This window comes from Calypte anna, chromosome 8 (assembly GCF_003957555.1).
Source record: "Calypte anna isolate BGI_N300 chromosome 8, bCalAnn1_v1.p, whole genome shotgun sequence".
In the NCBI taxonomy this organism is placed as follows: Eukaryota; Metazoa; Chordata; class Aves; order Apodiformes; family Trochilidae; genus Calypte; species Calypte anna.
In genome coordinates this window covers 14,694,783-14,716,512 of record NC_044254.1, presented here as the reverse complement: position 1 = coordinate 14,716,512, position 21,730 = coordinate 14,694,783, and the positions used below count along the sequence as shown (strand labels likewise).

Here is a 21,730-nt window from a genome sequence, read left to right as displayed (position 1 = left end):
CTCTCTGAAGGGGCTTTCACATCCCAAGGACCCTGGAGAAGGAGTTAGATCTGCTTGACTTCCAAGAACATTGATGGGTTAAGGCAGGAGTACCACACTTGGGTGGACATTGCTTCCACAGCCTCTGTCTGGCCTGCACATTTGCCCACTACCTCTCTCCTCCTGAGATTAGAAGGAGATTGCTCTGTGGGTCATCTTCTTCCTGATCTATCCTCATCTTCCACACCCATCTTAAATAAACACAAGGTGGAAATCTCAAGCAGCATCTCCTGCTCAAGGAAGACCTTCTGAATACCTCATTACTCCACAGCTGAGATTTCCCTTGGTGAAGGAAGCAGACATGTTCTGCAAGAGGTTTGTCAATAGCAGTGACCTTCCCATCTCTATGACTATGTCCAGAACGTACCCCAGGACAAGCATCTTCTCACCCCACACCCCAAAATAAACCTGTTTCCAGCAAAGCACAACCTCATAAATACAGATATTTGCTGTTTAGAGAATCTTACTGTGAAAGATTTTTTTTACTTTTCAGACACAAATGCCATAATGTGGGCAAGAACATTTTTTTTTTCATATTTCATGTGACCACATGTGGCACTCCCTTTTTAACTTCCCTAAGCAAGTGCTGCAGGGGAAAATGCAGCTAATGAAACAGCCATCATTTTATCTTTGTGTATATCATCCTGTTGGTTTTGGGGTTTTTTTAAAGAAAAAAAAAATCAAACAATAAGAGTTACAAGTCTCCCCCCGTGACTTACTCAGATTTGGTTTAATGTTGCAGGTCTCAGCATGTATAACACTGATTTCTGCTAACTGGTCTCAGCCTAGTATTTTCACACCTTTTTTGTACTAAATGCTTACAACTGGTCACTCCACTAGAACCTGTCACCATGACACCTTTATTTAGAATCTTAACAACACAAAAGGCACCAGAAATTAATCTCAAAATAATAATCTTTTATTGTTTGCATTGCAATAAATTCCTGCAAATGCATTCCATTATCTTTTTTATACAATTAAACACATAATGCCTAACTGTTAAGACAGCAGCCCAGCTGGGTACAGATGCAGTCCACTGCCAGTCTGAACAGAGCTCCGCTGTCTTTTAATAATTACCTGAATAAAAGAAAAATAATGAAGTGCTATAGATTGCTCATCCAAACTGGTAAAAAGCTGTTTGCAAAGGATAACTATGAGGGGAGTGAGACACCAGGCTTCGCTAATAAATAATTCTCAGAAATATCAGCTCTCAATTTACTACTTGTACACAATGGGCCAGTCAAAACTTGCAGGATGAGCCAATTTGCCACAGCTCTTGTTTTGAGTCTTTGTGAAGCTGCTGTGTGAGCACAGTGGGGTCTGCTTGCATCTATCCCTGGAGTCAATCAGTGGGCCTTTGTTTCCTGCTGGTCAAAAATATCAGGTGGCTTTGAGAGTCTAATTATCAATGAAAAATTAAATTTGGTATAGGAACATAGCCAGGAGTTGCCCCCTGCCTCCTGCCCTCATTCATGGGGTGTGAGTATCAGGACATTTGTTATAATTCAAAATGTATTCAAGCCAAATTGGGAACTTCAGGGGTGGGAAAGACAGAAACCTAAACGTGAAAACTGGAATTGAGAGCCTCACTGGCAAATCAGCAAATTTCTCCTTCCACTCCCTTAGCACACGGGGTGTGCAGCCCTAATTGTGCAAAATGCTTTCTATGAAGCACTGCCCGTCAGGGATTTCTCATTAGGAATTGTTCAGCTGAGTTTATACCTACGTGGCTCCATATTTTCCTGGCCTTGGGGAAGTTTCTAAGTTGAATAAGCTACCAAATCATGTCTAGCTCTTGCAGGAATAAGCAGAAGCAGAGATATTTGTCAGGGCCCAGAGATGAAAACCTACAGAAGCTGCATGGTCCGAAGACAGCGAGAGAGCATGAGGCAGCTCTTGCTCTGAAACACCCTTTCAGCACCACAGATGATAGAAAGCAGAAGCCAACACAAAACAGTCTTTAGCTGAGGCATTACCAGTACAAAACCACTAGAAATAATGCACAATGGCTAGGTGAAAATGTAATGTTCATCCAGTTCCCATCCAACATGTAGAGACAAACCAGGGATCTCAAATTCTCTCCACAGAGCATTTGGCTCCTGCTTACACTGTCTTCCAGCCCTATGTAAGTCAGTCCAGAAAAAACAGCCCTGAATACTGCAAATAGCATATTTCTTTACCTGTTGATCATTGCTCGTCACTCAGCACTCATGATTCCTCACAAGGAGGTGAATCTGCTTCCGAACAGGACAATAACTGCTGAAGCAGAGAGGGAGGCGTGAGACAGACGTGTGGTACCTAATGGAAGGCAGCAGCTCTACTTATTCACTCCCCCGTCACTGTCTTTGCTTTTGAACACGGGTATGAAATGCAGCCACCGCCAAAGCCACAAGTGAGCAATCATCTGGGAACTGCCCACAGCCCCGGGGGGGACCCCTCCCAAGCCACATACACCAACCCCTTCTGTCTGAACTCAGCCCCCTCCCTTCACAGTTACTCCTGGCAAAGGTTGGAGCCAGTGCAAGCATGGCTGTAGCAAAGCCTTGTAACTCTTGAGGTTTTTAAGCTGTGCTTGCAGCAAGAACACCATAAGATGCCTTCAGGTACCTAAAAAATTGCTTTGTCAGGGTGAGTTGCCTCCCTGAAAGGGCATAGTGGAAAGGATCATAACTGTTCTTCAACCAAAGAGAAGATGTATCTGTACCACTCACTGCATAACCAAATATGCATAAGCCTTCACTAGCTCTCCTCAGTGTCTGGACACCAGGCATTTTTGTCCTCTCAGCACCCCAAGAGACTTCCCTTTTCTGCAACAAAACTCAAGTATTTAGCTAAACTGCCTTCAGTCTGTAAGCCTTCCTAGTTATGCACATGGAAATCACTTCCAGCTTCTCCATCCCTGACACACAAAATGAAGCACTGAAACTGCTCTGAGATGCCTGTCCTCAGAGCTTTCTTAGAAGGAATTAACCAAAAAGGAGATTGTTGGCCATCAAGGCACTGAACAGAACAACCATTCCGGACCAGACTTGAGGAGCAGAATACTCTTCATTCATATTATTTGTGTTTGGACACTAATTTTTATTCTAGCATAAAGCCCTCATAGACTGCACAATAATCACACAGCAAATCAGAGCTGTGAAAGGGCAAAAGTGGATGGCTAGAGAGTGCTTTGGTATTTCAGGTTTAATTACAGCTCCTGTTATTCTCTCTTCTCACTGGGAGCTTGGTGGCAAACATGAAAGGCCTTCTGCAAGGCATGAAAACCTAGTCCTGTAGACTTTCTCACACACTGCTGTCACGGGGGCTGTTCCACAGTTAAAGGGCATCCACAAGTGATGGTGAGCATATAGAAACATTTACAGCATTGGGTCCAAAGTTGGCTCCTGCCCCAGCAGGGGCTGCAGACAGCCCAACCCCTGCACGTCCTCCCTGTGCCACTGCTCTGCTCAGGAATTCCAACCTCAGACTTCACCAGCCAGGCTCAGCCAGATGACTACAGATAGCAGTGTCCTTATGGCCAGCAAAAAGCTATTAGAAAAAATGTTTTTAACAAACTCATTTTACGATTTCATCCATTCTGCCACAAGGGCTGGAACACCTCAAGATAGTTTTAAATGCTGTTTAAGGTTGCATCATACATTTTATACCATAAATTATTAAATGACTTAATGGACAATGCATTAGAAGGAAAACAGGCAAATTACAGAATAATTTAACTGTTGCAAAGAAACAGAGCAACTTGCAGGACGTAAAACACTCTATTTTGACACAGAATGCCTGAAGCTAAAGCAATTAAGGCTGCAAAATATTGCCGGCTGACATGATGTGTATGTAAATTTGTCATTCATTGGCAAGGGTTTGTAACAATCACAAGTAATGTGCACAATAAAACAGCAATGTGGTATAAAATGCTTTCTGCTAAAAGTACTCTGAAAATGGTGGTTATGTATCATTTAGGCATGTCATTATTATACATATAGTAGTTGTTTATGACAAAAGATACCACTCCAATACCGGTGGCTCAAACAAAGGTAGCCTTTCGAAATATGATTTACCATTATTTGTGTGCAGGATCAAGAAGGAAACATTTTTAAATTTCCTTTTAAGAGCTACTGTGAGCTTTTCACCAGAGATTCAAATTCCAGTGTATCAGCCCCTCCAGGCTAGTTTAAAAAAGCTCACAAACTCCCTGCACTTTGCCAAGAGAGCTAGCAAAGAAAGACATGCCTGAAAGATGCCAATACTTGCATGGTTGAGTCAGTTATTTTATGTAAAACTGAGAGCAATAAAGGGGGCAATGAGATCTTTTGAGCCCACATCAAAAAGCAGCAGATTTAACTATCCGTCTTTCCAACCTGTACATCTGTTCAAGCTGCCTGACTCAAGAACAAGGGAAGGCCTGTAGTGGTGCTTTTTGGGTGCCTGTGTACCTCCCTGGAGGTGGTGGGAAGCAGGAGCTGCACTTCACTGAGGTCTTTGTAACGAGGCAGGCAACACCTTCTGCCCAGGTATTACAGCTTCTGCTATCACCTCGACAGAACAAAAGAATTTTATAATGCAGTACTGAGGATACTGAGCTCAACCTTAAGCTCTTTATTACATGAAGAAGATGGGGGGTGGAAAATTGAGGAGAAGGCAGTGGATGAGGCTGGATCCTCTCATCCAGCTGTCCCATGTCCTGGAGTTGCTGCTGTGTTTTTCCAGTCCTCCTATTGCTGGGCCCAGGCTCACCACCAGCCCTGGGCCACAGGGCATCAGCCCCTGGGCTGCCTCACATGCACTCATACAACCCACTCCATGACGAGGAGCGTGGCCAGTGTGAGCTGCATGTAGTAGCTTAGAACCTCACAAGCCAGTGTACAGACCAGACAAAACCAAACATGAAGCACCATGTAATGAGCTCCAGCTTCCTCAGTGGGTGTGGTGGTCCCTGGTCCCTGGAGGTGGCAGAGTGCCCAACATTTCAGTTCTTCAGCACTGGTGTGCAGAGCATCTGCCAGCACAGCCCACTCTGCATGTCCAGATCACCTTCCCAGCTGGACCGTGGCTTCTTGGTAACAGGAGGCTGCAGCCAGCAAACCCTTCTCTGGCCAAACCTCCCTACCCACCTCTACTAAGCTGCCCCAGATGCTATCCTTCTGTCCAGCACTTAAGTGCTCCATCCTATCATCTTGTCTCCCTCTGCCCTAAAACTTTACAAACAGGAAGGACAAAACTGGGATTCCTGTAAATCAATGTCCCAAGCTGGTTTATCTGAACAACTGATGAGTGAGATTATTGACCAGCAGTGGCCCTTGACCTAGGAGGAACAGGGATGAGGTCTTTCTAGAAACACTGGGAGCTCACAGGGACACTAAAAGCAGACATTAAAACCAATTCCCAGTGACTTGGCCTTTGCCAGCATCCCCAGTCCACAAAAAAAAAAAAAAAAAACAACCCAAATTGCCACACACCGCTCTAGACCTTCTGCAGCTTTTATTTTTCCCAGTAGTTTTGCTGGTTATGTGAATTTAAGCTGTCTCCATACCTCACACATGATTAGGGAAACAGTTTTCCTTAGGAAGGAAACAAGTTCATGTTTTAAATTTCTGCTCTAGACCACTTTTCAGAAAATCATCAAAAATAATATAATAAGCTTTCACACAGGATTTCTCTGAGACAAGACAGCCCTTCCATGGTCTTTAAACACATTATTTGTAGGGTATAGAAAAGGAGCAGATACCCCAAAGTCTCCTGTTTCATGACAGGCAAGAGGAAGGTGATCACCCCAGGATGCCCTCCTTTCCCTGCACCTCAACCGAACATGTCCTGCTGAAGAGAGTGGCAACTCAGCAGCATCACAAAAGGAATTCGGGACAACTGAATTCCACCACTGTGGCTATAAGCAGAGGCAGAAGCAAACATCTCCTCTATTCCCACAAAAGTGCCAAGATCAGCCAATAAAAAAATAACCCTGCTGTGCACCCTCTCAGGACTAACCCCTTCTTCTTGGGCCCTGGGTATCTGTCACTAGAAAGTCAGCATTTCCAGTTGTTCCAGCACCAGGGAAACTCCTGGGAAACTACAATGCAGTAGTAGTACCTCAACACCCTATCTTTTTCTACCTGATGTCCTCACTCATTTTTTTCAAGTCTCTCTCTTGTAGGTTAGTGCCAAAGGGTAGGAGAAGAGAATTCAAGAAGAGGGTGAATTTCAAATCATGTCTCCATATAAATAGAATAGGTTATGCATGCCTCTCTGAAGTACGGTATTAATCCCAATTGTGCCATAAAATATATATGACTCACTTGAGCCTTGTTCTCTGGTGAATTATGAACTATTATATCACTCATGGGATAAGTATTATGTCTCTTAAGAGACTATCACCTTTCCTCTGTTTTATAAGATAAAACTTCATTGAAACCTGCCGTGCCTGATACAAGCAACTCTTCATGATGCACGTTAAATCTTTTCCTTTTACAGCTTCCTTCGTTTAGCTGATATTCATGTCAGGGTGAGTTCTTTCAGATGTAGCATAAGCATAAATTAGTATGTAAGAGAAGTAGTCGTTTAGCAGAATTTTTTCTGTAATAAATTTGGTGATATTTATATTTCATCACAGAGCAGAAAGATTTTTTTACACATTTAAAGATTTATTCCTGTAGTAACTATCCAATTAATAGGGCTTTAGCATGCAGACAGGATTTGTATTTATGCTGAAGAAAATGTGTTCTCATTATACTTTTATTCTGGTGTTAGATTTATTGTGAGTTCCATTATAATTTATTTTAGTAGCTATGTTTTCTAATTCTTTATATTTACATGTCTTTTCCAGCAAAAATAATAATACATAAATAATACCTGACAACACTTTGCAGATTTTCTCTATTTGTATGCTTTAATTCTCCGAGCATTTTGGAACGGAAATGCTGTGAACTACAAAGGAAATCTCTATGTGATCTCTATTACATGAAAAATTATCATTTTTATATCCTCTTCACTCTGCCAAGTTCTTTCCAAGTTTCAGTTTGCAATTCATGAAAGTAGGCAAGAAATGGTAGCAAATCCACAACAAACAGAACTTCCTAGGTAGGAGCACTCATTACATACACTTAAGTTTTCCATGTGGTGCTGTAATGAGCAGTGTCAGAGGACAGCCTGCTGTACTGCAGCAGAGATCCTTCCTGTTTACTGCCACATGTATTTTTCTATAGACTTTTTGGCGTGCTGGTGTGGGGTTTATGGTAACACTGTCCTACCAGTGCTATTCTGCCAGCTGCTGCTGAGAATGATGTTTGGTCTCTAAATCGTTGTCCAGTCCTTAACCCAGGCAGATCAACTTTCCACTGGTGTGAAGTGGGATTGGGGGGGGTTGAAGCTCTGGCAAGACTGGCCTCTCCTGTCACCATCTGACATTTCAAACATGAGGACATCTTATGCTGAGCAAGTCTTTCCATACACACTGCCTCTCCTAACAGAAAGGTTCCTATCAAATACTATACAGCAGCTTTCCCAGGTCTGTGCAGTGTAAGATAGGTTCACAGTGCAACCCACCCCAAAGATTTAGCCCTAGCACTCATCCCAGCAGGTCAGACTCTGCTGACAGACAGGCAGGGCATGGGCAGCAAATGCCTGGGTTACACTGCAGCTGCAATTGTACACCTGAGAGCCAAATCTGGCCAAGTCTGTTGCAGTAGATGCTGCTTTCATCTTGCAGTGTACCCTCTGCTGGGAAAAAAAAAGATTGTGTTAGATATCCCATCTAATTACGCCTGTTGGGCTGGCCCAGAGAAACGTCAACAGTTCATTGTAAGTGCTAATTGGGGTGTCCATGTTCTGGAATAGATTTGGGATACAACACACAAGACTGGAGAGGTCTAAAACCATGTTTTAGAATACTGTACTGTAATGAGTTCAATTTTCATGGAAGAGGCACAGCTTTGCAGCAAACATTTTGTGCTGCATTCCTCAAGCCACACGCCAGCATGCCAGGACAGGTTAAGGTGGGATGCCCATGGCCATCACCTGAAAAGCTGATCAGTCTTCCAAAGGCATGCTGCTGAGTGTTTGGCAAAACAGAGTGAGGTGAAGAGAGAAAGAAAGGAGGAAAAGGCAGAAAAAAAGAAAAGACTGCTAGAGTGAAAGAAATAAAAAGTTGCCAGCATGCTTACCTTATATCTCTCTTATGCAGTAAACCTCACTGATTTATTAAGCTTATGTGAAGCAGTATGGCTTGGAGCTGTCAGTGCCTATAAGGGCCTCCATTGCAAGTGCATGCTTAGCTGCTTTTTTCCAATAAACTGCTCTATGCTTCTGATGAAATATTAATCCAGCCTTATTTTACAACTTCTAAAGCAAAATACCTATATTGTTTTAATGTATGGACAGCAACAGTACTTGAACTGAGGATTCAGCCAAGTTACTAGCTACAAATCCCCAAAACCACGCTTTTTTGACAGCCTTCATTTCCCAATTGCTCCGTCCTGCTTCAGAGAACCAGTCCAAGGGATGATGCACACTTTTCATTCAGTGCAGTGCTGAGGCTGCAGTGTCTGCCATGGCATTCCATCAAACACCACTTTTATGGAGTAGCACCGAAAACTTTCAGGAATTTTTCTTCTTTCACCTCCACACAATGAAAAAAAAGGTATGTAAAGCTACAGCATGACTGCTAGTCTATCAGTCAGTAAACCTATCAGAGAGTTACTCTGTGCCCTTTTGTGATGTGAGGGACCTCCTATGCTGCTCAGTGCATTTTTACCACTGACATGGGCAGTGTTGCATCAGGTGAGTATTAGACTTTAAAAGGAATACTGTGTGTACTGCAGAGGCCTTTTCATCTCCCAGAGAAGAGAGAGATCTGTACAACAGGGTGTTACTCAGTGGAAATGGGGTTCAAGCCCAGAAGGCTGTTCTTGTTCAGACAGTGTGATAGGCATAGCAAAAGCAAATCTGAAGGACTACAGTATGGACCAAGAGGAGGCCCCAGATGTGTTCTGTGTTTCACACAATCCTTCCATCATTATTATCCTGTATGCTAATGCAGAACAGGTAGGCAATTATTCCCAAGTTTGCTTCACATTACTTGTTCTTCTTGACCTCAGATTAAAAAGTAACAGTGACAGACTCCACAGAAAATATAGGACAAAACCTCACAGATGGGCTCTCAATAAAAGGTTTTGCTCACTCTGGGGACAAAGTCTGCAGGGGGCACTGCAAGAGAGGTGCCAGCTCAGAAAGCTTTCTAAGCCATCGGCTGTATCCTTCCATAGGGGAAGGTATACCAGAAGCTGTGCTTCTACTGTGTGTATTTAAATAGGGAGATGAAGCTGCTTTCTGAAAGAGAGACAACTCACTAAGTCCAGGATTTGTCAGACAGTTCTCAGCAGTGGTGTCCTGAGGTTAGTCACCTGGGAAATCCTGTTCTTTAGGACAATATCCTGAGGGAGCAGCCCCAGTTCCTTTTCCTCGCTGCATACTCAGAGACACCAATGCCTCTGAATCTGCACAATGGAACCACGAGTTCTGGCAATTGATGGTTTACCCTGGCCACATGTGAAACAAGTGGCAAAATGTTGGCGAAGCTGCCCACCCACTCTAGGTGCCTGAACAGCCCTACACACTGCTGTGCAAGAGGCAGAGGCAGATGTTACCCTGCATGTTTTTAGAATGATACTGCCCACGTGGACACCTGTGCTTGGTATGGAAGGAAGCTAGAGATATTTTCACATGAAGCCGGAGAAAAGGCCACTTGAATTTACATAGGGTCATAGCAGTGCACATACTACTGCACACATGCACCAAGGTCTAGAAGATACCCATTGAACAGATGAAAAATTATCTAGAAACCATGTGTGCACCACCTGGATCTAGGTATCTCCATCTGATATTTTACATAGAACATATATGCTGCACTGGCACACAAAAATGCCCACTTCACATACACTGCAGGAAGTGAGGATGACAAAGAAAATATTGCTCGCAGTTTGAACATCTCCTCAACTGTCTAGGTCTACTAGCTGTATTTTTGTTCTCATTGTGCAATAGCAGAAAATTTGGGGTTCAGGGGAACAAAAACTTAAATAAATATTTAATATCTCAGCATCTGTCATATCATTTCTGTGCACCACCACTATCGATTTCCTAGCAGTTCTCCTTCCCTACCCAACTTCATTAAAGAATAAAAGTAAAGTAATAAGTCATTTCACACTCGGTCTGACCATTATACAATAATAGCAAGATTTCATGCAAGGGTACAACATTATGCCCATCTGCAATCACAGTCTCTTTGCAAAAATCTCAATTCACACTTCACATGCAGCTAACCTTGTTACCATTCCCTTCCTAAATCCATCAGTCTTGCAGCTGCACGTCTTCACAGCCCAACATCTTAAAATTCATCACTTTGACACCCTCACATCCCTACAGGTCAAGCTAAAGAAGCCAACCAAGTATAATTAAGGGGTACCCCAGATGTTTAGTTTACTTCTAGCCAACCTTTCCAGGAACTGGGTACAGTTATTCCTTGGTACGCTAAAGATTCACATTACATGTTTTAAAGAGATGAGACCACTAACAAATTTCAGAGCTCTCGCCCCCCATCTTTTTTTTTTTTTTTTTTTTAACAAGTATAGCTCTTTGTAGTTGGAATTTGAACAAGAAGCGTGATAATGAGTAGGTTGAGGGAAGGAAAGGTGTTATCTCATTAAGGTAATTACTAAGACATCCCCACCATTACCTCCGTTTGAAAATGTGTCAATTAAAGCGCCCTACATGGGCTTCCAGAGACAAGGGAACGCGACAGCCTCGGACAACTCCTGCGTGCCCGGGCAGGGAAGGAGGGGAGCGGGGCTGCCGCCCACCCCCCGCCGCCGGAACACCGGTCCCGCGGGGCACGGCCCAGGACGGGAGGGGGAAGGCGCGAAGCCTGGAGCGGTAGCGGCGGTGGCGGGGGACCCCCAGGGCGTCTCGGCTCCCCCCCCCCTCGGTATCCGTCGCTGGCGGCGCGAAGTGCCTCACTTGGGTTCCTTTGAAATCCGCTAATTTTGAGGACCGGCGCCTGTGCGCTTCCATTAATAGAAGCAGCTTGTGAAAAATAGGGCATATGAATATGGAAACGGAGTTGTAATGCGACGGCCGCTCCGCCGGACCTCCTCTCCCGACTGAAAAAAAACCAGGGACAGGCACTGGCTCCGGCTGCCCCAAGGCACCTTCGACGGCGTCAGCAGCCGAAGGGAGAAACAAAATTCAGGGGCTTTTGCGCAAAACGGGGGGCCACGAGATTGGCGCCTTCGGGGGCTGCCCGGCCGCCCACCGGCCGCCCCCGGGAATTTCCAGCCTCAGCAGCTGCCCGTCGCCAGGGACCATGAGGGTCATTTCGATGCTGCCCCCGAGAGGGAGCAGGCGGCTCCTCCCGCGGGACAAGGGCACAGGGCCGTCCCGGCAGGTCAGGTTTGCTGTGTCTCCCCTTCCTTGCAAACGGGGTTCCACGTTAAAGCGGCAAGGAGGAAACACGGTGGTGTCACCGGTAGGAGACGTGGGCTTAGAAGCAGGACGGAATAGAGAGAGAGGGGAAAGCTGCGTAATTTCAGGCGGAAACGGTTATTTGCTGCCCACCGCCATCACCTCTGGGCTGGCGATATCTCTGACATTATGGAGTACCCTTTCCAGAGTTGAGCTCAGACTGGCTGAACCCACTCCACGCCCTGGGATGGAGCCGATTTTTTCCAGTGGGCTGCAATAAGGATTGAGGACGAGTTTCACTGTGCACTCGCACAAAAGCATCCTGTGAATTTGGAGGAAGATAAACTCTGGAAAGTAAGAAAATAACAAAAGTTTAAAACCCACCTGCACGAGAAACAGCAAAAGCTGCAGGAGCAATAGGCAGAGCCAGAGCATTAACACGGCCGCTACACATGGGCTCCGTTGGCCCTGTAAACAGGACCAGAGCAACCAGAGCGGCTGGGAACTTCGCTCGATGCTACTCGCTGGTTCCCAGCAGCAGTTGAGCTGGACTTGCTTGACTGGCTGGGAGAGGGAATCCCAGATCACCCAGCTGGCACCCCGGTGCCAGGGCAGGCACCCTCGGAGAGGCGCAGCAGTGCTCATCTCTGAGTCCCAGCACACCGAAGTCTCTCTTCTCACTTTCCTCTCTAGTGAGGGCCAAGCTAATCCTCTGGGATGGGGGAGTAATTAAACATGATCCTGCTGCTGCATCCCGCAAGAACCTCCTACCCGCGGGTCTGTTGCCGGAAGGGCTCAGACAGGAACTGGAGGCCGCAAAGAATCGCCAAAACCCGCCTGAGCGAAGTAAGGGGTTCCCCGAAGGAGCCTCCCGTGTCATGGCCACCTGCAAAACACACATGCAGGATCCAGCAGAGACAAACTAAAAGGGGACGGGGGAAGGGGGTACCAAAAGAGCTCCTGTGTTCCTTCCGCGGTCACGCCGCAATCAATCCAGAGCGACACGTGGCAGGAACGCAATAACCCTGTCCGGCTTTGGGCCCCGCCACTTGGAACGAGGGTAACACTCAAACACCCAGGACAAAGCCCTCGGGAGGCAGCCCCGCTCTCCGTTCTGTCACATGGAAAGGCCTAGCCCAAGATAGGGACATTCTCCCAAGCGGTGGGTGGCGGAGGTGCCAAGGCAGCGGTAACCTGTCTGAGCCTCCTCCATCTTCATCACCGCCTGCCGGCAAGCGCCAGGGACGGAGCCCGCTAAGTTTCCCCCGTTGCTGCCCCGGCAAGTCCCGGCTCCTGGAGCCCCGGGGCCGAGCTGCCCCGCCCGGGCCGGTCCCTCCGGGGCGGGGCGGGGGGCCGGGCAGAACGCACGCCCAGAGCTGTCCGTGGTGCTGGGCGCGGGTCGGAGCTCCCGGACCTTGCGGCCGGAGGAGCGGGAGCCGCCCCGCTGAGTGCTGGACGGGGCTGGCGCAATGACGGAGCAGACACCCCCCCGATACCCCGATGCTACCGCGGCTCCTCGCTTACACACCGCTTTTTTACAGCCTCCCAGGTCGCTTCCACGCTCAGCTTATCATCAGACTGGTCTTTTCCGGCAGGTACCGGTACTTCCAGCAGTTTAAGGCTGGGAGATTCCTTTGCTCTCACAACAGATCACAACAGATCTCTCACATCCACTTCCAGGGACGAGAACAAGTTCTGGCCCTAGCGAGAGGGGTGCCGGGACTGCAGGAATTCAGCACGTCGGCAGCAAGTCTGGGGCGGCGACGAAAGCAGCTGTCTGGAGAGGAAAAGGGACAAAACTAGAAGGGCAGAGAAGGGAAGGCACGGCAGCCCCTGGAACGCGAGCAGTGCCCAGTCCTGCGCCTTGCAAGACAGTGGGGAGGCTACCCCGCGGAGGACAGCCCGGCCCAGCCCGGCCCCCGACTCTTTTTCCTGCTGCAGCGTGCTGAAGTGCATGCCCATGTGCTGGGCTCTTTGGGTTTGTTTGTTTGGTCGGGTTTTTTTTTTTAAAAAAAACAAGGAACAGAGTCCTTTCCCGCAGAGTTGAAAGGATGACCCCTCAGAGGCACCCTGTCCGCGGGTCGGGTCCTTCCCGGTGCAAACGGGGAGCGGGACAAATAAAGGAAGGTTTACATTGCCAGCCCGCTTCCCAAATTAGTAAAGGGGAAGTGAGTGGGAGTGATTTTTACTCCAAACCTCCTCCCAGCTCTCACACACTCTCCGCTTGGGTCTGGAAATACACTTCAAGGGAAGTCGCCGTTCCTCTCCCACGAGCAGCGCCTGCTTTAGGCACCGTCCGACACGGCATCGGCAGCCTTCAGCCCGGCCGCTGTTCCCTCTCCTTGCTCGCTCTCCTGCCCGCAGGCCTCCGCCCACCGCTGTTCCCAAAGCACAGGGAGACCCCAGCCCCTGCCGAGGGACCCTGTGGCCGGCTGGGCCCGAGGGGGGAGTTACGGTTAAATAATCATCTATTTCGCATGAACTTTCCCTTCCTTATTCTCACTACTTTTCAGCTACTTTGTGCAGACAAAACAGAGCCCAGATTCAGCTGTCGAGAAGAACAACGAGCTGGGACCATATTTTCCAGCTGGTTCGCCTCCTTTCAGGAGAAAATAGAATTCGTTTCTTAGTCTGAGAAAAGGGCCATAACCTAGCCCCAAATTCCCAGTCCGGAGAGGATACGTTTCCCAGAAAAACCTCATCGGCCAGGCGGGGCAGGCAGGCTGCCCCGGTTACTCGGGGCCCCTCTCCCTGGTCACTCCTGCCGGGGGTACTTTGGGGCCCGCAGCGTAGGCCAGTGACCGCAGCAATACGGGAAGAAAACGAGGTGGGCGTTCCCGACCCGCTCCCCTTTTGTTAGATCAAGGCAGAGGTCAATATGGTTTTAAAGTGAATTTATTAGCAGAGAAATCGGCAAGCCTCTCGCTAATTAGCAAAGCCTAAATAAACGTGCCTGGAGGCTTCTCTTTTTTTTTTTTTCTTTTTCTTCTCTCTCGAAAGAAAAGAAATGCACGAGAGAGGGGAAAAAGAAAAAAAAACAAAAAAGAAAGAAAAAGAAAAAAAAAAAAAAAAAAGAAAAAAGAAAAAAAGAGAGAGAGAAAGGAAAGAAAAAAAAGAAAGCCAAACCCCTCAAACCCTCAGAGGAGAAGATAATATTGGACTTTATGAATGTTTTATAGGTAATTGCTGTATAACTTTCTAATTTCGCAGGGGCTGCTCACCTCTAAAGGCTGGGGCCAAAGCCGTCCCCGGAGCCCAGTGGAGGGTCACGGCCCACAAGCCGCAACCCGCGCCCCCTCTCCAATACCCTCTGCCCCCGCGGGACCCGGCGGCCTGGCGGCCCGACTCGGCATGGGGCTGAGAGATGCTGGGGAGGGAAGTGGTCTGCCAGGGGAGAGAGGAACAAAGATCAAAGGTCGGCGTGTCTCGGGGGCTCTGTGTCCACAGGGACCTCCCTGCCCTCCTTCCCTCCCTGCCTGTTTCCCCCGTTACTCACCCCGACCGCCAGCTTTCGCTGCCTATCCCAGCTCGGTGCGCAGACGGCTGCCGGGGTCGAGTCCACAGGCCCAGTACTGCCCCGCCGCTCCCGCCCCAGGGGCCGGGTCCGCAGACTCTGCCCGCCGCCTCCCCGGGAAACCAGCCGCTCCCCTGTCCAGGTGCTTAAAATAACAGCGAGCGGAACGACACCTGCGCGGGGATTTGTTTTCCCTTTAAAATACAGCTCGAGTAAAATAGCGCCAACTAAAAATCGAAACTAGAATAAAAAAGAAAAAAAAGTGGCATTTGCCTTTTCTACTCCGAATTTCTTGCATTCTTGTCCACGGGGCAAATTAGCTATCTTGAATTTCCACGTTTGTTAAAAAAAGATAAAGTTTATTTCTTTTTTTTTTTTTTTTTTCCTCCTGTCATTTTTCAATCACAAAAAAAAATATCTATACTTTATCATCTAAGCATTTATTTTACTGAATCAAAAAAGACATGAAAAGGGAGAGGGAAGGATCACGTTCGTTCATTTTAAACTAACGTATAGAAGTGAATTTTTTCTTTTTTTTTCTTTTTCTTTTTTTTTTTTTTTTTTTTTTTTTTGACGACATATAATAAATATGATATAGCACTCAGCACTCGGTCTGTACAATTCTGTTCGCATTAGGGAGCATGCCACTTTTCATTAAGAAAAAAAAAGGTCATGAGAAAAATCAGTGCAAAGTTCTCCGTTCCCCGGTCTTCTCCGCCGGGCGGGGGTCGAGGCGCTCTCATTCCCTCCGTCCTCCGCAGCCGTTAGTCACTCCGGCGGGCTCGGGCTCCCTCTCCCTTTCCTCCTCCCCCTCCGGCCCTCTCCGAGCTCCAAGTCCTGCCTGGCAGGAGCCGAGGTCGGCGGGTCGCCCCGCGGCTTTGCTCGCCTTTCCCCGCGTGTGGGCGTTTCACTTACGGGCTCGGCTCCGGGTTCACGGTTCAAGAGTCCCTGCTCTGACTGATCGCCTCCCTCGGTGGCCGGTGGCTGCCTGCAGAAGCTCCTGCCCCTCGGCTTCCCCTCGCTTCCTCCTCTGCGGTGCTGGGACTTTTCTGGGGACGGGGAGGGGAAGAGCTCGTTGCAGGGACCGCGATGCCGCTTCACCGGGGATGTGGAGTGCCGGGCATGGGGTTGGCCAGGGGATTGAGGGCCGGCTGCCCGCCAGGCCCCAGCCCATGGATCAGCACCCGCGGCACCAGTGGCCGCTGGAGCTGGGGGTGCGGCGCAGGGGGAGTCCGGTACATGCTGCTGTACATGGCCGCGGCCGCTGCGGCCGCCGTCGTGCTGTCCATGCTGCCTAGCAGGCTGGGATGGTAGAAATAGGGCGAGGGGAACATCCTCTGCAGGGCGGAGTAGTTCCCGGCCTCGGCCAGCAGCTCCAGGCCCACCGCCGTCTGCCGCTTCCACTTCGTCCTGCCGGGGGGAACAAGATACGGCTTCAGGGAGGGCGCCGCGACGGGGCACCCAGCCCGCTTCCTCGGGGGTCTGCCGGCGGCTGACCCCCCCTCTTTCGGGCACGGCCCCGCACCACCTGAGCCCCGACGAGGCGCACCGGCCTCACACGGTGCAACACCCCGGCCGTGCCCCGCTACTCCCCAACACAATCGGCTACTGCAGCCAAATTCATAACCACGGCACACGGTTAGATCGCAGCACGCTGACACTAATGGTTTCCGACAGAATTAGGGTGGCTGCAACCGTATGTAATGAGACAGAAAATTACGGCAGCGGTGACAGGGGCCAGACCCCTCAGCCCACTGCCAGAGATGGTGCGGGGCAGCCGCCGGGCGCTCCTCGCATCGCCCCGGGCTTCAGCGGGCAGAAGCAGAACGGATACCCACCGCCTATCCCGGGTTCCCCCGGGAGCCCCCGGACCGCCGCCCCGCCGGGGCCTGCCTTACCTCCGATTCTGGTACCAGGTTTTCACCTGCGTGTCGGTGAGGTTGAGGGCGGCGGCCAGGTCCATGCGATCCTGCACGCTCAGGTATTTCTGCCGCTCGAAGCTGCGCTCCAGCTGGTTGAGCTGGTGGTCGGAGAAAGCGGTCCGAGCCTTCCGTGGCTTCTTGGCCCGCACTGGTGGGCTGTCCCGGCTGCTGCTGATCTCCCGGTCGCCCTCCTCCTTTGTCCCTGCGATCGAGCCGAGGCACAGTGAGGGCCGGCGGGACACCGCTCGGCCGGCGCACCGCTACGGATATGGGGCCCCGCCGCCCTGTCCCCGGGGTCTCCTCTGGGGCATGGGGGAGATAGACAAATTCGGCGAGGGGGGGAGAGGGGGAAAGGGGGGCAGAGGGTGGCGGCAAGTCCGTTCGCAGGACAGCGGGATTTACACTCTCCGCTTGGCGACTACAGGGCTTTCGTTATTTTCTCGCCCTTTCCCCCCGGCCCAAGACGCCGGGAAATCGATACGTCAATCCTTCTCCGCTCGGGCCCGGGTTTGTGGTGCTCCTTGATCTTCCCCGCAGGAAGAACAATAATCTCCCTAATTGACCCACTGGGGAGGTTGGTGCACACAAAAATGGCCAGACCAGACTGTACATCTGGTTTGGGCACTCTTATGCTAATGCTAAAAGAGCAAAATGAGCGGCACAACCGGCCGTCTCGCTGCTCTTCAGCCTGGTAAACATATCTAAATGGGGCAAAATTAGAAAAATGTGTCCTATTGCCTCTCTGCTGAACTGGGTTAGCTGCAAGGGAGGGAAGCTCCACCGGTACCACAGGGAAAATAGCCCGTCTCTCTGCCTCGCCTTTCTCACTCTTTCTTCCTTCCCTTTCCTTCCCCCCCACCATTTCCCCCCCTCCTCCCCCCCCCCACATACATCGTGATTTTCATTCTCGAGCCCAGCAAGGCCGAGGCTTCCCCAACAGCAAGAAATTGGTGATTAAAAGGAATAAAAGATGCAGAAAGAAGCCTTTCTATCCCGGCGCAGGGGAAACCCCGGGTGTTTTGGAAAACGCACAAAGCCCTGCAGCCTCCCCTTGCCTACCGCGGGCCGATTTTTGTTTTAAATATTATTTTATTTTTAATTAAAAGTTTTTTCGTTTATTAGGTATTGACTCTTGGGGAAGTGAGGGTTTTTTTCCTTATTTTTATTTTAGCTCGAACGAGCAAAAATTATAAAGGTTGAGGCAGTAAGTGCAGATGAGCTGTCGGTTCTTAGAAAGCCAGAAAATAATTTATGCTCATTCCCATTAAAAATAAATACGTTCTGGTTTCCAACGCAAGCAAAATGCTCCGACTATTTCCTTAAAAACAGGGAAATTATGTTTAAAAATAAATAAATAAATGAAAGGCCGACAGAGAAGAGGAAAAAAAATTCCTATCGATCTTAACTCCTCAGTTAAGGATCGCAGACAAGCCCCGGCAGAGCGGAGCGCTTCTACCACAGATTTCCCCCCGATTTTCGTTTCACCGATGCGGCCGTGCGCCGCAGCTCCGGTTTTCACAGCGGCCGAGGCGGTGCGGGGCTGGGCCGTACTCACCGTGGCATTTGATGTCACCCTGCGTGTCGTCGCGCTTGTCGAGCTTGGCTTTACCGTCTTCCTGCTCGAGTTTGGGCCTGAAGGTCTCCGGGGCCGCGCTGCCTTCCTGCTTAGGGGTGTGATGAGGAGAGGGAACGCTGGTACTGTAAGGTGCACACGCCGCTAGTGGTTTGCTGTCGCCCAAAATGTCCTTAATTAAAAAAGAAGAGGTGGAAGTCCTCGGGCCGGAGCTGGCCGAGCCCAACTGGGGCGGCGGCGGTTGCGGGGGCGACGGCTGCAAACTCGAAGGCGGCGGCGGCGGGTGCGGGCCGAGGTGAAGGTGGTGAGGCGGCGGCGGGAGGCTCTCCGCCACCCCTAGGTGAGGCTCGGGGTGCTCCATGCTCACCGAGATGGGCGACGAGGGCGCCGTCCCCACCGTGTCGATCTCCGAGCAGGGCGACGGCGTGGCCTGGCTCCTAAAATCCGCCGTCCGGCCGTCGCCGTGGGGGCGAAAGTCTCCGTTCATGACTCCAGGGCTGCCGGTGCTGCCGCCCGACAGGATCGTGTCTATCCCGAAGCTGGACCCACTCGGCCCCTCCATGGCGGACCGCTTAGTGCCTCGCCCGCATCCCCGGGGACGGCCGCGGGGGTCTCACCGGGGGTGAAAGGGAAGAAGGGAGAGGGGACCGGGAGGATGGTGAAGCGAGTTACCCCAACCCGCGCACCGGCGACGAGGGCGGCACTTAACGCGGGGAGCCCGCCGAGCACCGCATCGCCGCCGGGGCCGCTTCGCCGCTACCCAACTTTGTTGCGGGAAGTTGCGGGCGCGGAGCGGGGCGGACACCGGCCACTGCGGCGCGCCCGCCCGTGCCCACCGAGCTCCTCTCGGCGGCGGCGACTCCCCCCGTGACGTCACGGCCGTCGCGTTCCCCCTGTCCTCTCTCCCACCCCCCTCCCACCCCCGTGCCGTTTATTATAAACCCGGGCTTTTGCCGCCGCCGCTGCCCGCCCCCATTGGCGAAAGGGCGAGCGGGGGCTGACGCAGCGCGGGCCACAGCCAATCAGCGGCGTCGGCGGGGACGAGAGCGGGAGGGAGGGGCGCCGCGCCCCCCACCCCCTCTATCTCCCGCCACCGCCCCGTCGGGTCCCGGTTCCCCAGGATCAGATACCCCGGAGAGAATCATCCCGTATTCCCGGGACGGTTCCCTGGTTGAATGTCAGAGTAATGGGAAGTGCCAGTGACAAGACGTCGTATTAATCCTGATGAAGTGCCGTTGTCACCCTAATTAGCAGAGTAATTATAAAGGTGGTAATGAACGATTTAGAGTTCTGCGAGTTATGCTGTAGGATGAATTTCCAGGGCCCTATGAAGCCCACCTCGACGTTTCTCCTCTCCTGGACTCCAGCAGCTCCGGGATGCGACGGTTCCCGAAATCAGCAGTCTACGATCCTAAAACGCGGGGGACAGGGCAGAGCACTGGGGGGGTAGGGCAGGATTAGAGCAGGATGAGCTCTAGGGAGATTTTTCGGGTGCTGGTATTCAACGACGGTACTAGGTAATGCTTCAGGCATAGGGCAGCTGGCCATCCCGCCCCCCCTACACTACCTGCCTGGAGCGACGACACCAGGGTGTTTTCTAGCTCCCTCCTCGTTCTGCCTGCCCCGTACCAGGAGTCTCCGGCCCTGCGCAGACCCGCTCGCTTGCGTCCCCACCTCATTTCCCACCACGGTTTGTTCCCAGAGGATGCCGTCCCTCTCGGAGCCACGGCGGGGACCGGGGAGCATATGGGGAGCGCCCGGGTCGCGGGAGGCCGCGTCGGGCTGGTAACTCGCTGCGAGCTGCTGGATCCGACATGGCAGCCCCAGGACAGCGGTGCGGGGTGAAGAGCCGCACCCCGACAGGAGAGGTGACGATGCCCAGAGTACCTGGGCCTTCAAATCTGCTTCCGACAGCCTGGGGCCTGCCTTTGCCCACTGTAGGAGCCGAGGAGCTTCTGGGTCTTCGAGCCTGAAGAGCACCGATCCTCGCCGGGTTCCGCGGCCGGGCAGGTCGCGGCCCCACTACCACACTTTTGAAGAAGTTTTTCGACGGCAAACCCTGCCCGCGAGTAGTCCGCTGCTACCGAGCATCCCCTGCTCCACCTCGAAGGCCCTGCATCCCCGCTCGCTGCCCCGCGGGCAGCCGAGGGACAGACAGGTGTACTGCTTGCCTTGGGGCTTTGGGCGCCAGGGCTGTGCCCGGAGGCCAGTGAGGCAGCGGAGGCGAAGAACCTGAAGGAGGTGCAGGGCCGCCCCGTGTCCGCTGGGCGGCGGTGGCGGCCGCCCCCGCTGCCCCCGACGGGGCCGGAGGCAGCGCAGAACCCGCTGCCCCCGACGGGGCCGGAGGCAGCGCAGACCCCGCTGCCCCTGTACGAGCGGGATTGACGGCGCGGCGGGGTGACCCCTGCCAGCAAGTCCGTGGCAGATCGTGGCGCTTGAAGGAACAAGGAGAGCAAAAGGGAACAGATGAAGAAGGGGGAAGTTGAGGAACAAAACACAATATTTAAATTTCTGCAAGCTCTCTGCAACAGAGAAGGAGCCCGCGGCAGCCGTATTTATACTGCTGCCTTGGTTTGCAATTTACCAAAAGTATGTCCTAATTATCCCTAGGGGAATGCGGGATCCGGCATAATATGTTACACTACCATAATCCTTTAACTCACAATACACTTTCCCGTCCCGGAATCGGGATTTAGGGCTTAAAGTCATGTTCCTGAAGAATGAACACCTTTCATTTCCTTCCTCCTAGTTTGTTTAATCCTCGACTCCATTGTAAAGAAATATTCTGGGGGAAAGCGGAGGCGAGGCCCTCCTGGACCAGCCGCTTCGCTCCCGCCGGGCCCCGCAGCGCCGGCAGCCTCGGCTTCTTCTGCTCCTTCGCGGGCGGGTTTAGATTCCCAGGGACCAGATCAGCCCTGCGCGGGGCCATCGCACACAAAAGGCCTTCCGCCTCCTACTGGTATCTTACCCGGGTGCCGAGGGCAGGGAGAGTCCCCTTGCACTTGTTGAGGACGGGGTTGGATGCAGGGTAGTCCCGTGTCGCCGCAGCCCCAGACTGAGTGAGCCCACCTCATCCCCCCCGTCTGACTGGGGGCAAAGCCACGGAACTACCCTCCCCAATAAATCAGCAATAGCAGAATCAAAACGATGAGCGAAGGTGCCACTCAGAGGAGTCGGATGGGAGCCCGCTCGTTAATTAGCAGACAGTTAATTAGAGCGGCACTTTGAGCGCTAATC

General features: G+C 51.2%; 1 protein-coding gene across 1 annotated transcript; it reads right to left on the bottom strand.

The window, feature by feature from the left end:
- Nucleotides 1-16,095: 16,095 nt before the first annotated feature.
- On the bottom strand, nt 16,096-19,055 carry BARHL2 (BarH like homeobox 2). The gene is made up of 3 exons (XM_030455478.1): nt 18,476-19,055; nt 16,897-17,122; nt 16,096-16,408 (listed from the first exon to the last, which is right to left on the bottom strand). The coding sequence occupies exons 1-3, from the start codon at nt 19,053-19,055 to the stop codon at nt 16,096-16,098; spliced, it is 1,119 nt and encodes a 372-aa protein (XP_030311338.1).
- Between the last annotated feature and the right edge of the window lie 2,675 nt (nt 19,056-21,730).